We start from the raw sequence: 14,091 nt of genomic DNA on the forward strand, positions 1-14,091 counted from the left end.
ATCAGGGATCACAGAATGAGGGTGAACGCGGGAAGAGTCAGACGTAATTTAAGAAGATGCTTATTCAAAGAACATGTGGTAGACGATGGAATGGCTCCCTGATGGAAGTGGTGGAGAGGCACACATTGCTGGGGCTTAGGACAGGGACAACGACAGAGGTTCTTTGAGGAGGGAAAGGAATTACAGTTGGATGGGCCTCATCTGTCAGCCTGCTCTTTCTTCCTATGGCTTTAAGAGTTCAGTGAAGGGCTGAAAAGTGCCTCCTTAATGCATCTCAATATTTTTGGGTAGTCTAGTTACCAGTACGTTCACTCTGAAACCAGAACGCTATCAACATTCTGCACATGTCGAGGCACTCTCTAGTACGTCTGGCAATATGCTTTAGCTGAAATGTGACTTGAAAAAACAAATGATTTCTTTACGCTAGATGTGACCTGCTGATCACTTTGTGCTCTTTATTCATTGTCCAAATTAAATGATCTACAGGTTGCTGAGGTAGAAATTGACAGCATGAAGGATATTTCTAATTATATCCAGTTTCAGGCTATGTGGGGATGTGCTTTGCAATTGCATGCTTTCTGTTTAGCAACTGAAAGAGGATGAATTCCAAGAAGCATTTATAGTATGAAATAGCTGCTTCCCCCGTCCCCAGCACCACCACAATTCCTCCAATGCTCCCAACAGCACAGTCACCTGTTACTTCAAAGCTTGAGGGTTTTTTTTTTTTCTTCCTTCTTTTCAACAATCACTGATACACTACACTGGAGATCAGATTTGTGTAGCATAGCCAAAATGTCAGACCTTACATTTACATTCATTGCTGGTGGTACAGCTTGGCAGAAAATGTATAACTCCTTTGCTAGCACTGTTAGCTAATATATAGGATTCCCCAACATCGCCCAGAAAAGTTAATTGACACACCATGGATAAAAGTCATTAAGTGAGCTTGAAAGCAGGATAAGGGTAAAAAAAGCGACTTAAAGATGAGCATGCATCTATATACACTGTATTCTCTCTAATAATCACTGGGGTGATAATTAGAAACACCAGGTATTCTGAAGTCTAGGGTGGGTGATGACGGTATTTCTCTCTTCCAGTTCTCCTCCCTACGATGACCATTTCTCTCCTCCACTCTGCCCCCCCCCCCCCCAATGACCACCATTTCTGTCTTCCATCCTGCCTCCTGTAGTAACTGGCCTTGTGGACCAGATTAAATAAATGGCACCCACATATTACTCAATAAAAGTTGCTCTGGGATGAGCACTCTTTATAAAATAGCATTGGGTGCTGAATTCCATGCTCAATTTTGGGCACAAGGACTTCCACCAAATGAAACCAGGTGTAAAGCCTGATGTGCAAGTAGGGCGCACATGCCTGATATTCTAGATCAGTGTTCTTCAACCACCGGTCCATGGACCAGTGCCGGTCCACAGAAATTTCCTGCCGGTCCACAGGGCCAGCACATGCATCAGACCCAAAACAGTGTTCTTCAACCGCCAGTCCACGGTGCGATCGATGCGGCGTTATCTTCGAGCCAGCTTCTGCTTCCTAACTGATTCAATGCACAAAGCCACGGGCAGTGGCTCCTACGGACATCCTGCGCCTGAACCGGAAGCCTTCTCTCTGACGTTGCAACGTCAGAGGGAAAGCTTCCAGATGAGGCACGGGATGTGCAAGGTGCAATTAGTACTATTATGGGGGCGGGGTCTGGGGTGGAGATGGGCGGGATCTGGCCCACGACTTAGCCCAGTGTTCTTCAACCGCCGGTCCACGGACTGATGCCGGTCCACAGAATAATTCTTTTATTTCTGCTGGTCCATAGGTGTAAAAAGGTTGAAAATCACTGTTCTAGAACATCCCTGACCTGCCCCTCCCCTCCCATGGGAACACCCCCTTTGCAATTATACATGAATACACTTATGTATTTTCCTGCTGATCTTCTGTTTCAACCCCATATTGGTGTTTTCAATTCATTAGAACGTCTTTCCGTAGCAAAGGTTGAGCGCAGAGTTAGCACAGACTCTATAACAGCAGTTTTGCAAATGTTATAGAACTGTAGGGAGTTAGGTGCATAAATGTCAGTATCCTATAACCCACATATGTAACCTGAGATGCCCCTTAACCACCCAAGCCTCTCTCAAATCCATACCCCTTTGCAGTTGCAAGCTCTGAAATTTAAGCATAAGAACAGCTATATTAAGGGATTGGGATAGACAAGGGGTAGGCAATTCAGGTCTGCGAGAGCCACAGGCAGGTCAGGTTTTCAGGATATCCACAATGAATATGTATGAGATGGATTTACATGCACTGCCTCCTTGAGATGCAAATTTATCTCATGCATATTTATTGTGGATATCCTGAAAACCTGACCTGCCTATGGCTCTCGAGGACCGGAATTGCCTACCCCTGGGATAGACCAACAGTTGCCAATCCAGGCTAAAAGTACCATGCAGAACCCCCAAACTGAAGCAAGATTCAATTCTGATGAGAAGGGAGGAGAGAGAGAGAGTCCTGTACAGGTGAAGAAGTTTAAGTCCTCTATGAAACTAGAGGTGAAGAGTCCCCCCCCCTGAAATCCCCTAACATATTAGGCCAATAAACACAACTAAAGGCCTAAGATGGCTGAGAATGCTCTGACTAAACCTGTCAAGCCTTTGCACAATCTATGCTTGCTGAAATCAGCAAGCCAAGCGAAACTTATCCTAAAAATGAGCGAGTGAAACAAAACTTATTCTTTTACATGGCAACCGGTGTCACATCTGTTGTAATGCCAGGGAAGTGAATCTAAGAAGGATGAGAACATGTCTTGACCAAGAATATAAAAATACATTATTTTGCAAGAATATCCTGTGATGGGCATGCTTTTACTGGCCGTTGGCTTGAAATTGCTGACATGTTGATTAAAACGGCATATGCGGGGAAAAGGTAGATTTTATGGTATGACACAGATATTATGAACCAATTAATAAACTGATAAATGTAATGTCGTTTGTAAGTGACCAACGTGGCCTCAGGCTGTCAAGAATTGTATGAGACAGCCTTTGTGATTACGAAAGGAGGATAGACATCCAGGTATACTCAAGCGCTTGAGGCATACTATTTGTCAGCTCCATATGCTGTAAAGATTTGTTCTTGTAACCTGTTATTGATTGTTAATAAAATAAATATATATTAATTGTAACAGCATATTGAGTTTCCTTGAAGCCAGTGGTATTGAAAGGCCATAAACAGGCGGCTTTTCACTACCGATCCCAGGGATAAAGTAATAGTTATGCATGTAACTGACAATTAGTGTCAATGACTGATTAAGGTAAATTAACAGCTAATTATTATAATTAAGTTATATGTGCATTTGACCCTATTCTATAAATTGTGCTAGCAAATTTGGACCTGAAAGTTTATAAAATTAGTGGTAAAATCCCCTTGCCCATTCTGATTTTAAACAGATAAACTTTGGGTAAGCACTGAATTATCTGACCAAGATACAAATATCCTTTATTCAGCACAAAATTTCAAAAATATTCACTTATGCTGTTAATATCTGTTGTTGATTACATAAGTACTTTCGAATATCAACTTTCTCATTGTTTTTTTTCCTGCAACGAGCCTACTATATTAAGACTGCGATCTCCTGTCAGCTCACCAGGTGGCGGTGTTCTCTTGTTTTTCAAGGGTTGTGTGTTAATTATGTTCTGTTCAGTTCCTGTTCTCACTGATCTTTCATTGTAATGGTGTTGCATTCTCTCTCTATAGTAAAGAACAGTTTCCGTTTCTTGCTTCATCTTTTTCCTGAGAATGTTGGAACAGGCTCATTTTGTAAGAGCTAGATCCTACAGGAATTTTACCAGTTGTCTCCATAATTCTTCCTTTCACTGTTTCAATAATCTTTATGCATAGGTATATCATAGTTTCTCCCTTTCCTTTTTGGCTTCTTTTGTAAAATCATAGAAACATTATGGCAGATTAAGGCCAAATGGTCCATCTAGTCTACCAATGGCCTATCTGCAGCATCCACTATCTCCTCCTCTCCCTATTGGCTAAGGCTTTTTACACCTGCAATGTGATGTCATAGAACTTTATGGTTATAGAAACATAGTAACGTGATGGTAGATAAAGGCCAAATGGCCCCTCCAGTCTGCCCATCCACAGTAACCATTATCTCTTCCTCTGTCTAAGAGATCCCACGTGCCTATCCTGGACTTTCTTGAATTCAGACACAGTCTACCATCATTTGGGCTATCTGGAAGAAGTGAACTCACCTCCCTGTAAAGTATATTCGGTTACTGCCCTGCTGAATGATCCAAGACCAGCTCCATTATACGCTGCCACCTGGATTTCATATTGTGTCCAGATTATGAGGTCTCTCACTAAGCAGTGGTTAATCTCTGGGCTAGAAATGTTTTTATACTGGTATTCCCCAGGGAGGCCTGCCAGACGATATCTGTAAAAGGAGCAGAAAAACCCCCAACACTTTAGTCAATTATTGCCATCAATTATGGTCCTTGTACCATAGGATGCTGCTTGGTAATAAAAGGGAATAAAAATATTATAGAAAACAACAGATTAAATCCTGATAGGATCATATCCTGTCTGACTGCTACAGTATTTATATTCAAAGTTATGGGAGATTACAAGCTCAAGGGTAAACAAAACTATTTATTCTATCCTGTTTTATGGCTGTAGAAAAATTACAGCTGTTTAGATCTGACTTGTCTAGTAAACACTGCAATTTAGTGCAAACCCTCCCCTCCATATCTCCCCCAAAAGCTGTGATCCTATCAGGATGCTATTGTAAATCATTGTGATAAATATTTTCTTCCCCTGCACTCTGAAATTTTAAATGGAAGAGCTCAACAATTCATGAGGGCAACTCTAGTCTTCAGATAAGGACTTCAATTCAGAATGCCAACTATTTTGACAAAGCTGTGAGCCACGGTGATGGCCAAATATTTTGAGAAATATACTGTACTATTTTTTCTCATTTCGCCAAATATAAAATTGACGAGCTCATGAGATATCTGTGAATGACAGCTTGACTCAAGCTCATGTAGTAGGAGGAGTCACCTTTATCATTTCACAGTGAAACACAGATGAGAAAAGATAACAGCAGAAAAAGACCATGTGGCCTATTTAGTCAGCCTATCCACCAACTTTCGCACCCTCAGGGATGCTCCGGGCTCATCTCATACTCGTTTGCATTCAAATATTAACCTTGTTTCTCTCCTCTCTACTGGAAGGCTATTCCATTAGTCCACAACTTATCTCTTCCAAAAATCTCCTGGCATTTCCATACAAAAGCCTTTCAAATAGCAAATTTACTTTTGCAGAGGGTACTAGTAAATCACAGCTGCTCTCAAGTGTATGAGGCCAATTTACTAACTTGTATAGACTTTCCCAGACAGGGGTCTATGGATGTAAAAACATGCACAAAAGTACCAGTGGATTTTCTTGCAGATTTGTGAAATCCTGTGAATAGTTTGGTCATACCTCATACTAAACTTTCCTAATGTAGTTTGCAGAAGGACTACAGGGTGAAACTGAAAGAAGCCAAGAGAGAGATACGTCTGGCGAAAGCACAGGCAGAAGAACAAATGGCTAAAAATGTAAAAAAGGGAGATAAAAATTTTTTCAGATATATTAGTGAAAGGAGGAAGATAAAAAATGGAATTGCTAGGCTAAAAGATGCTGGGAACCAATATGTGGAAAGTGATGAGGAGAAAGCAAATGTGCTAAACAAATACTTCTGTTCTGTGTTCACAGAAGAAAATCCTGGAGAAGGACTGAGATTGTCTGGCAAAGTTACACAAGAAAATGGAGTAGATTCTGCGCCGTTCACGGAGGAGGGTGTTTATGAGCAACTTGAAAAACTGAAGGTGGACAAAGCGATGGGACCAGACGGGATCCATCCCAGGATACTAAGGGAGCTCAGAGAGGTTCTGGCGAGTCCTATTAAAGATTTGTTCAACAAATCTCTGGAGACGGGAGTGATTCCTGGGGATTGGAGGAGAGCGGATGTGGTCCCTATTCATAAAAGTGGTCACAGGGATGAAGCAGGAAACTACAGGCCGGTGAGCCTCACTTCAGTTGTTGGAAAAATAATGGAAGTGTTGCTGAAAGAAAGGATAGTGTATTTCCTTGAATCTAATGGGTTACAGGATCCGAGGTAACATGGCTTTACAAAAGGTAAATCGTGCCAAACAAACCTGATTGAATTTTTTGATTGGGTGACCAATCGAGGACATATGCTAGATCGAGGACATATGCTAGATGTAATTTACTTGGATTTCAGCAAAGCCTTTGATACAGTTCCTCATAGGAGGCTGTTGAACAAACTTGAAGGGCTGAAGTTAGGACCCAAAGTGGTGAACTGGGTCAGAAACTGGCTGTCGGACAGACGCCAGAGGGTGGTGGTTAATGGAAGTCGCTCGAAGGAAGGAAAGGTGACTAGTGGAGTCCCTCAGGGTTCGGTGCTGGGGCCAAACCTGTTCAATATGTATGTGAGTGACATTGCTGAAGGGTTAGAAGGAAAAGTGTGCCTTTTTGCAGATGATACCAAGATTTGTAACAGAGTAGACACCGAAGAGGGAGTGGAGAATATGAAAAAGGATCTGCAAAAGTTAGAGGAATGGTCTAATGCCTGGCAACTAAAATTCAATGCAAAGAAATGCAGAGTAATGCATTTGGGGATTAATAATAGGAAGGAACCGTATATGCTGGGAGGAGAGAAGCTGATATGCACGGACGGGGAGAGGGACCTTGGGGTGATAGTGTCCGAAGATCTAAAGGGCAAAAAAACAGTGTGACAAGGCAGTGGCTGCTGCCAGAAGGATGCTGGGCTGTATAAAGAGAGGCGTAGTCAGTAGAAGGAAGAAGGTGTTGATGCCCCTGTACAGGTCATTGGTGAGGCCCCACTTGGAGTATTGTGTTCAGTTTTGGAGACCGTATCTGGTGAAAGACGTAAGAAGACTTGAGGCGGTCCAGAGGAGGGCGACGAAAATGATAGGAGGCTTGCGCCAGAAGATGTATGAGGAGAGACTGGAAGCCCTGAATATGTATACCCTAGAGGAAAGGAGAGACAGGGGAGATCTGATTCAGACGTTCAAATACTTGAAGGGTATTAACGTAGAACAAAATTTTTTCCAGAGAAAGGAAAATGGTAAAACCAGAGGACATAATTTGAGGTTGAGGGGTGGTAGATTCAGGGGCAATGTTAGGAAATTCTACTTTACGGAGAGGGTAGTGGATGCCTGGAATGCGCTCCCGAGAGAGGTGGTGGAGAGTAAAACTGTGACTGAGTTCAAAGAAGCGTGGGATGAACACAGAAGATTTAGAATCAGAAAATAATATTAAATATTGAACTAGGCCAGTTACTGGGCAGACTTGCACGGTCTGTGTCAGTGTATGGCCATTTGGTGAAGGATGGGCAGGGGAGGGCTTCAATGGCTGGGAGGGTGTAGATGGGCTGGAGTAAGTCTTAACAGAGATTTTGGCAGTTGGAACCCAAGCACAGTACCGGGTATAGCTTTGGATTCTTGCCCAGAAATAGCTAAGAAGAAAAAAATTGAAGGGTTTAGGTTGAATCAGGTTGGGCAGACTGGATGGACAATTCGGGGTCTTTATCTGCCGTCATCTACTATGTTACTATGTTGTGCATTTATGCAAATAATGAACTATGCAAAAGCAAGTGTGGTAACTCATGATTCACAAAGTTTTTTGAAAACCTGTGTGTGAAAATATCTGGCCACATCACATTTTGAAATAAGTTATCTTTTTAGTAAAGTTGCCCACTGGTACGATTTCTAGCACACTTTAGTGCACTGGCCTTTTTGACATCTGTTCTTGTAGCTCCTGTGAAAACAAAAACTGTGGATACAGATGTTCTGGAGATAATTTCTTAAACACTGACATATAAAACCACGAAAATTCAATTTAAAAAGTACAATGATAAAAAAATCCAGTGATAAAAATCCAACTGGACCCTACACGTTCCGTGTTTCGGCGAACACGCCTTCCTCAGGGGTCCAATGGTTTTGCAACCTCACATATAAAGAATTGGACTGAAACAAGTCTATTGTCTTTAAACCTGTGAGCAAAGAACACCGCAGACAAGCTGAAGTAGCTTCAGTGTTTAATAAATTATCTCCAGAACATCCGTATCCACAGTTTTTGTTTTCATCGGTGGATCATCGGGGCTCCCCATTTTTCTTTCTTGTAGCCCCTGTGCCATTTTCCTCATCTTTCTACAGGCTCCTTTTACAAAGGAGCGCTAGCGTTTTTCGCGCACGCTACCCACAAAACTACCGCCTGCTCATGAGGAGGTGGTAGTGGCTAGCGCGCGCGCTATTCCGTGCATTAAGGCCCTAATGCACCTTTGTAAAAGGAGCCCTAAGCTATCTCACCTTATAGACGTTTAAATACTTGAGAGGTTTTAACACAGAACCAAATCTTTACCAGAGAAGGGAAAATGAACATAAGAACATAAAAATAGTCTTACTGGGTCAGTCCAATAGCCCAATCTAGCCCAGTAGCCTGTCCTCACAATGGCCAATCCAGGTCACTAGTTCCTAGCAAAACCCCAAATTCCATGCTATCAATCCAGAGCAAGCAGTGGCTTCCTCCATGTCTGTCATTGAGACTATGGGCTTTTCCTCTAGGAAATTGACCAAACCTTTCTTTAAACTATAGGGCATAAACTCAGGTTGCAGGGTGGTAGACTTAGGAATAATGTTAGGAAATTATTTTTTATAGAGAAGGCGGTGGATGCCTGAAATGCCTTCCCACGGGAGGCGGTGGAGAGGAAAACAGTGACAGACTTCAAAAAAATCATGGGATGAACACAGAAAGTGAATGGTAGAAAACCAACTAAGGCCAGGACCGGCAATTTGGTGATTTGGAACATGAGGACAGGGCTGGGAAGACTTTACAGTCTGTATCCCGCAAACGACAGGATGGTTAGGAGAGGCTGGAGTGAGCTTCGATGGCAAATCTGGTAGTGGGAACCTAAAGACAGTACCAGGGGTACTTCTATGGTCTATGGCCCAGAAATATCTAAGACAATTTGATTTAATCATGAATTTATAATGCATGTAATTATTTGGCAGTCTTTATCTGCTGTCATATGTTATCTTATTATTATACACGGCCCATCATTTCATCCTCCTCCCTCTTGATGGGAGTTACTAACAAACGGGTGACCTTATTAGAGGACAACATGAAGGAACATCCGTAGAGGGTAGGAAAATTAAAGACAGTACAAACTTCAAGTCAGTTATTTATTCTTGGAGAACAGGATGAATCAGAACATTTAGGTGCTTAGTTTCCCCTATATACTTAAGGTTGGTTCCTAGGCATAAACCATGACGGCAGATAAAGGCCAAATGACCAGGTCTGGCAGCATCCACTATTTCTTCCTCTCCCTATTGGCTAAGGCTCTTAAACATTTGCATCTCCTCTTCCTATAGGCTAAGGTTCTTTACACCTGCATTGTGATGTCATAGAACTTTATGGTTATAGAAACACTGAAACATGATGGCAGATGGCCCATCCAGTCTGCCCATCCACAGTAACCATTATCTCTTTCTTTCTCCAAGAGATCCCACCTGCCTAACCCAGGTTTTCTGGAATTCAGACACAGTCTCTGTCTCCACCACCTCTTCTGGGAGATTGTTCCATGCATCTACCACCCTTTCTGTAAAAAAGTATTTCCTTAGATTACTATCACCTCTTAACTTCATCCTATGCCTTCACATTGCAGAGTTTCCTTTCAAATGAAAGAGACTCGACTCATGCGCATTTACATTACGTAGGTTTTAAAACATCTCTTTCATATCTTCCCTCTCCCGTCTTTCTTCCAAAGTATACATCTGACGGATTGTTTAAAGATCTCAGCTGAGGCAGTTCTCTGCCCCACAAAATGGCTACAACTTACACAAAATGCCATGGTCAAGATGATGATGGGAGAGTAACCTTATGGGGTGGGGGGAGGGGGTGGCTCTGGCAGGAGGGATTGAGAATCCCTCCTGCCGGGGTTGTTAGCAAGGGGGGGGCACCGGCAAGAGGGAGTGGGCATCTGTTCTGCTGGCTGATTTTAGGTCGGGTACAGGAGTTCCCTGCAGCGACCGCTCTCGGCAGGGGAATTTTCCCCCTCCAAAAATCAGCTGAGCGGTAGGGACTCCCTAAAGCCGCAATTCTGTTGCCGCTCGCTGATAGGGGAGGGGGGAATTCTCTTGCCATAATTGGCTGCTGCAGTCTAGGAAAAGATAGATGGCTAAAATATAGGCCAGGGTTACCCAGGCCTACATTTCAGCCGCCTATCTTGGTGTAATTCACGGCTAGGTTAGTGCTTTGGATCCTCTAACGCCACTTCGGACGTTGGCCACGCCTACTTTGGTGTTGGATGATCTAAAGCACCAACCTAGCTGCGATTCCAGCAGCCATTTTAGCTGCCTTTAATTTAGGCATCGGTAGGCGCTTCAACCATGCCTTTTCTGACCACTGGCATGGCGCCTACCAACGCCTAAATTTAGGCGCTGGTTATAGAATCAGGGCCTCAGTATTTTATAGACCTCTATCATATTACCCCTGAGCCATCTCTTCTCTCTGGTTCATCTAGGCCAGTATCTTGTCTTCACGGAGGCCAATTTGACTCACAAGTGCCTGGTAAAAGCCCAAATAGTAGCAGCATTCCATGCTACCGTCCCATGTCTGTCTCAACAGCAGACTATGGATTTTTCCTCCAAGAACTTGTCTAAACCTTTTTTAAAACCAGCTACATTAACTGCTCTTACCACATCCTCTTACCACAAATGATGTCTGCTTAATGTGGAAATTATTTGTTTCATGCACGGGGGAGGAAGGGCGAATTAAGAGTGTAGCAGGATGAAGAATATTGTGTTCTATAAGGATGGAGATTGTGGTGCATATATTTTACATGACTGCTAGAAACTACTTATTTGGAGAGTGAGGAGTGTTTCTGGTGCTTGCCTGCTACAGGACTTAAATTACTGAATTGGTCCTTGCTCTGGTCCTACATAAAATATATAACTTTGTGGGCCCCTTTCCAGCTACCAGGTAAAAGAGGGGTTAGACTCAGTTCTGCTGGGAGATTCTCAGCGCTTGGGTGGGGGGTAGTAAGGAGGTCAGGATTTATACCTGCCTTTCACTTTCCTCTCATTTAAGGCTTCTTGTCTCTTTTTCTATCTGCAGTCTCCTGATACCCCAGCAGCACTGCTCAGGGAGGAATCCGGCCCAGTCCCCTTTCCTGCCTCAACAGCAAACTCTAATTAACTCTGCCAGCCACTCGTGGGCAACGAGAACTTTATAGTATATTTCCCAGAGTTCCTGTAGGCTGCCCAGGGCACATTGCCTGCTCAGCTTCTGGTGTCCTGACTTCTCCTGCCCCTCCCTCTTGCTTCTGTCTGCTCACATTATCTAGCATCCACCCCTAGGAGCAAGAGAGGACGGATTTCAGGGAAGAGTCTATTTCCCTGTCATTAGGAAAACCTGCTGGTTCTCTCTTCATTTGACAATGCACTTGACAATATTGGGTTCCCGTTTAGATTATTTAGACCGGGGTGTGAACCGGGCTCCCCTCTGGGGTGGGTGGCAGCTGTGATTGGCCTGAATTGGGGCTGACGTCATTGGAGGTTGTCTACTTCGGGGTGATAGTGAACGCCGTGGCCATTTTAACCTGCCAGCGGCTATGTGAATTAAGCAGCAATTATGAATTAAAGTATGGGCTCCTGAGAAGGAGTGATTCCTCTTGTTGTTATATTGAAAAGGGGAGGCAATGTCATATAGCTAAATGCTTTATGCGTATGTTCTTTTGGAGATTTCCCCGTCCTGATGAAGTGATTGCGAAACGCGTCAGCAAGGGGACATAAACTACATATACAAAAGCTAAATTTGGGTTTATATAAATCAAATTTTCTTGAAAGCGTATTTATTATAAAATATTTAGTTATTTATTGAGAAAAAGATTGACTAAAAATAAAAAGATAAAAGAATGAAAGTGCTTAAATGCTAGGCTGGGAGTAATGAGGATCTTTACCACCATGAGTTATGCTACTTGGGTGGATGTCTGAAAATCCCTAGAATGACTGAGCATTGACGTGTTCACAGTGATATACACTTCCCCCTCCGCGGTTTTGGTAATCGCGATTTCACATATTCTCGATTTTTGGGGGAGGGGAGAAAAAAGAAAAAACAACAACCCCGTAGTTTAGCCTTCCCCTCCGGCATCCCTGGCTCACCTGGTGGTCTAGCAGGCTTTTGGGGCAGGAGCGATCTTCCTACGCTCCTGCCCCGTGCAGATCGCCAATTGGAAATGGCTGTGGGGTGTTCCTGTTGTAGTCTCAAGATTCAAATCACAACCAGCTCCCCCAGCACATATTTTAATTGCGGCATTCTACCTTGCAGGCGCACCTTGATGATCTCACAATGAGGTCACCATTGTGCAGCTGCAAACCTCCATTTGCAATGAAGTAGAAGCCATGCTAAGGTCTGTATCAGTTTTTTTTTCTGTTTTTAACAGTTTGCAAATGAAGTTATGTATGCAATCTATATATTTTTGTCATGTGTTTTCTTTGCTTTCAAGAATGAGCTGACTGGAGCACTGTTTAGTCAGAAAAAAAGGGTAGCTTTTTAGCAAGAAAACTAAAGCTATGTTTTTCATGTGCTGTGCTTCAGTTAATGGATCTTTTCCTCTAATTAGCAAATAGCATTGCTGTTTGTCCTCAAAAATAGAAGGTTTTGCATGCAATATATCTGGGTTTTTTTTATGTGCCCCGTTTATGTGGTGCCTTATTAAATGTATTTTGAGCTTAATAAAGCAAAAATAAATCCCAGAGCTATTTAGCAGATCGTATTAAGAATGTCCAAAGAGTGCCTGAGTTCCGTCCATAGAACTCAGATCTATTTGAAGCCCAAACTAAGCTCAAAAGTAGACCTGGTTTTCATTCGTCTACAATATAGGCATGATATGGACACCCTAGGTCGCTCAGTGTTATGTAAATGAATTGAAGGACGCCCAAATTGAATCATTGCCCAAACCACACCCACGTCTATTGAGTTAGGTGCGAATTTTAAACATGGGTATCCATGTAATTGTGGCTGCGTCTACGAAGTAGACTACAAAGTCTACGTCCTTTGGATGCCTAAGTATCAATTATTGCTTGTTAAAACCCTTAATTGGCTCATTAACCACTTAGATTGGACGCCAAAAGCACGCCTAACTTTATGCATGACTTTGGTACCCTTTATAGAATCATGGCCAATGTGTTCACTGGCACATTCTTAAAGACAAGTGGAGTAGTTAGCTAGTTTTGTCAACACACCTCACATCATATAGCTCCTCAAATAACAATATTAAAATACTTTTATAAACTTTGTGCAAGTCAATCCGTATAGAATCGAAAATTTCAGTGAAAAATCACTTATATAGAAAAAAAACGGTGAAGACGATAATGAAAACAAAAAGAACTTATCTAATGCAAAAAAAAAAAACACTGGACTCCAAGCACTATCTGACAAGGGACCCCGTTTCGCTCTCTTCATCAGGGATCTACAAGCGTCCAAGTTCCACTATTTCATTACTCAAGAATTGCAAAGCTTCATTTAAATGTGAGAATAGTGGAACATGGACGCTTGTAGATCGCTGATGAAGAGAGCAAAATGGGCTCCCTCGTTGGATATTGCTTGGAGTCCACTGGTTTACGCATAAGATATGTTCTTTTTTTCCATTATCGACTTCATCGCTTTTTATGTATGAGTGATGTTTCACCCAAATATTTGATGTCACATGGATTGACTTGCACAAAGTTTATAAAAGTATTTTATAATTGTTATTTGAGGAGCTATATGACGTGAGGTGTGTTGACAAAACTAGCTAACTGCTCCACTTGTCTTTAAGAATATTCACTGATAACATATATACTTGTGTGTTTATTACTGAGCACTGGGCTAAGTCTTTCCCTGTGATATCTTTGAGGTAGTCTTACATTGTGGAGAGAGTTTCATTTTGTAGTTTCTGAAGAAATGAGCCAGAAGAAGGTAAGTATTATGATAACGTGTCATGTATAGAAGCTGAAGTGT

The 14,091-nt window shown here is 42.4% G+C and overlaps 1 protein-coding gene across 2 annotated transcripts in view; it reads right to left on the reverse strand.

Moving 5' to 3' along the window:
- SDK1 (sidekick cell adhesion molecule 1) overlaps positions 1-14,091 on the reverse strand; it is a 1,012,418-nt gene that overhangs the window by 310,021 nt on the left and 688,306 nt on the right. Inside the window, exon 17 of one of the 2 annotated variants that reach the window (XM_033963079.1) lies at positions 4,260-4,441. The exons of the other annotated variant lie outside the window; for it this stretch is intronic. Coding sequence (XP_033818970.1) covers positions 4,260-4,441 — 182 coding nt within the window. The remainder of the gene's footprint in view (positions 1-4,259; positions 4,442-14,091) is intronic. 2 annotated transcript variants of the gene reach the window in all.

Source organism: Geotrypetes seraphini, chromosome 11, assembly GCF_902459505.1.
Source record: "Geotrypetes seraphini chromosome 11, aGeoSer1.1, whole genome shotgun sequence".
NCBI lineage: Eukaryota > Metazoa > Chordata > Amphibia > Gymnophiona > Dermophiidae > Geotrypetes > Geotrypetes seraphini.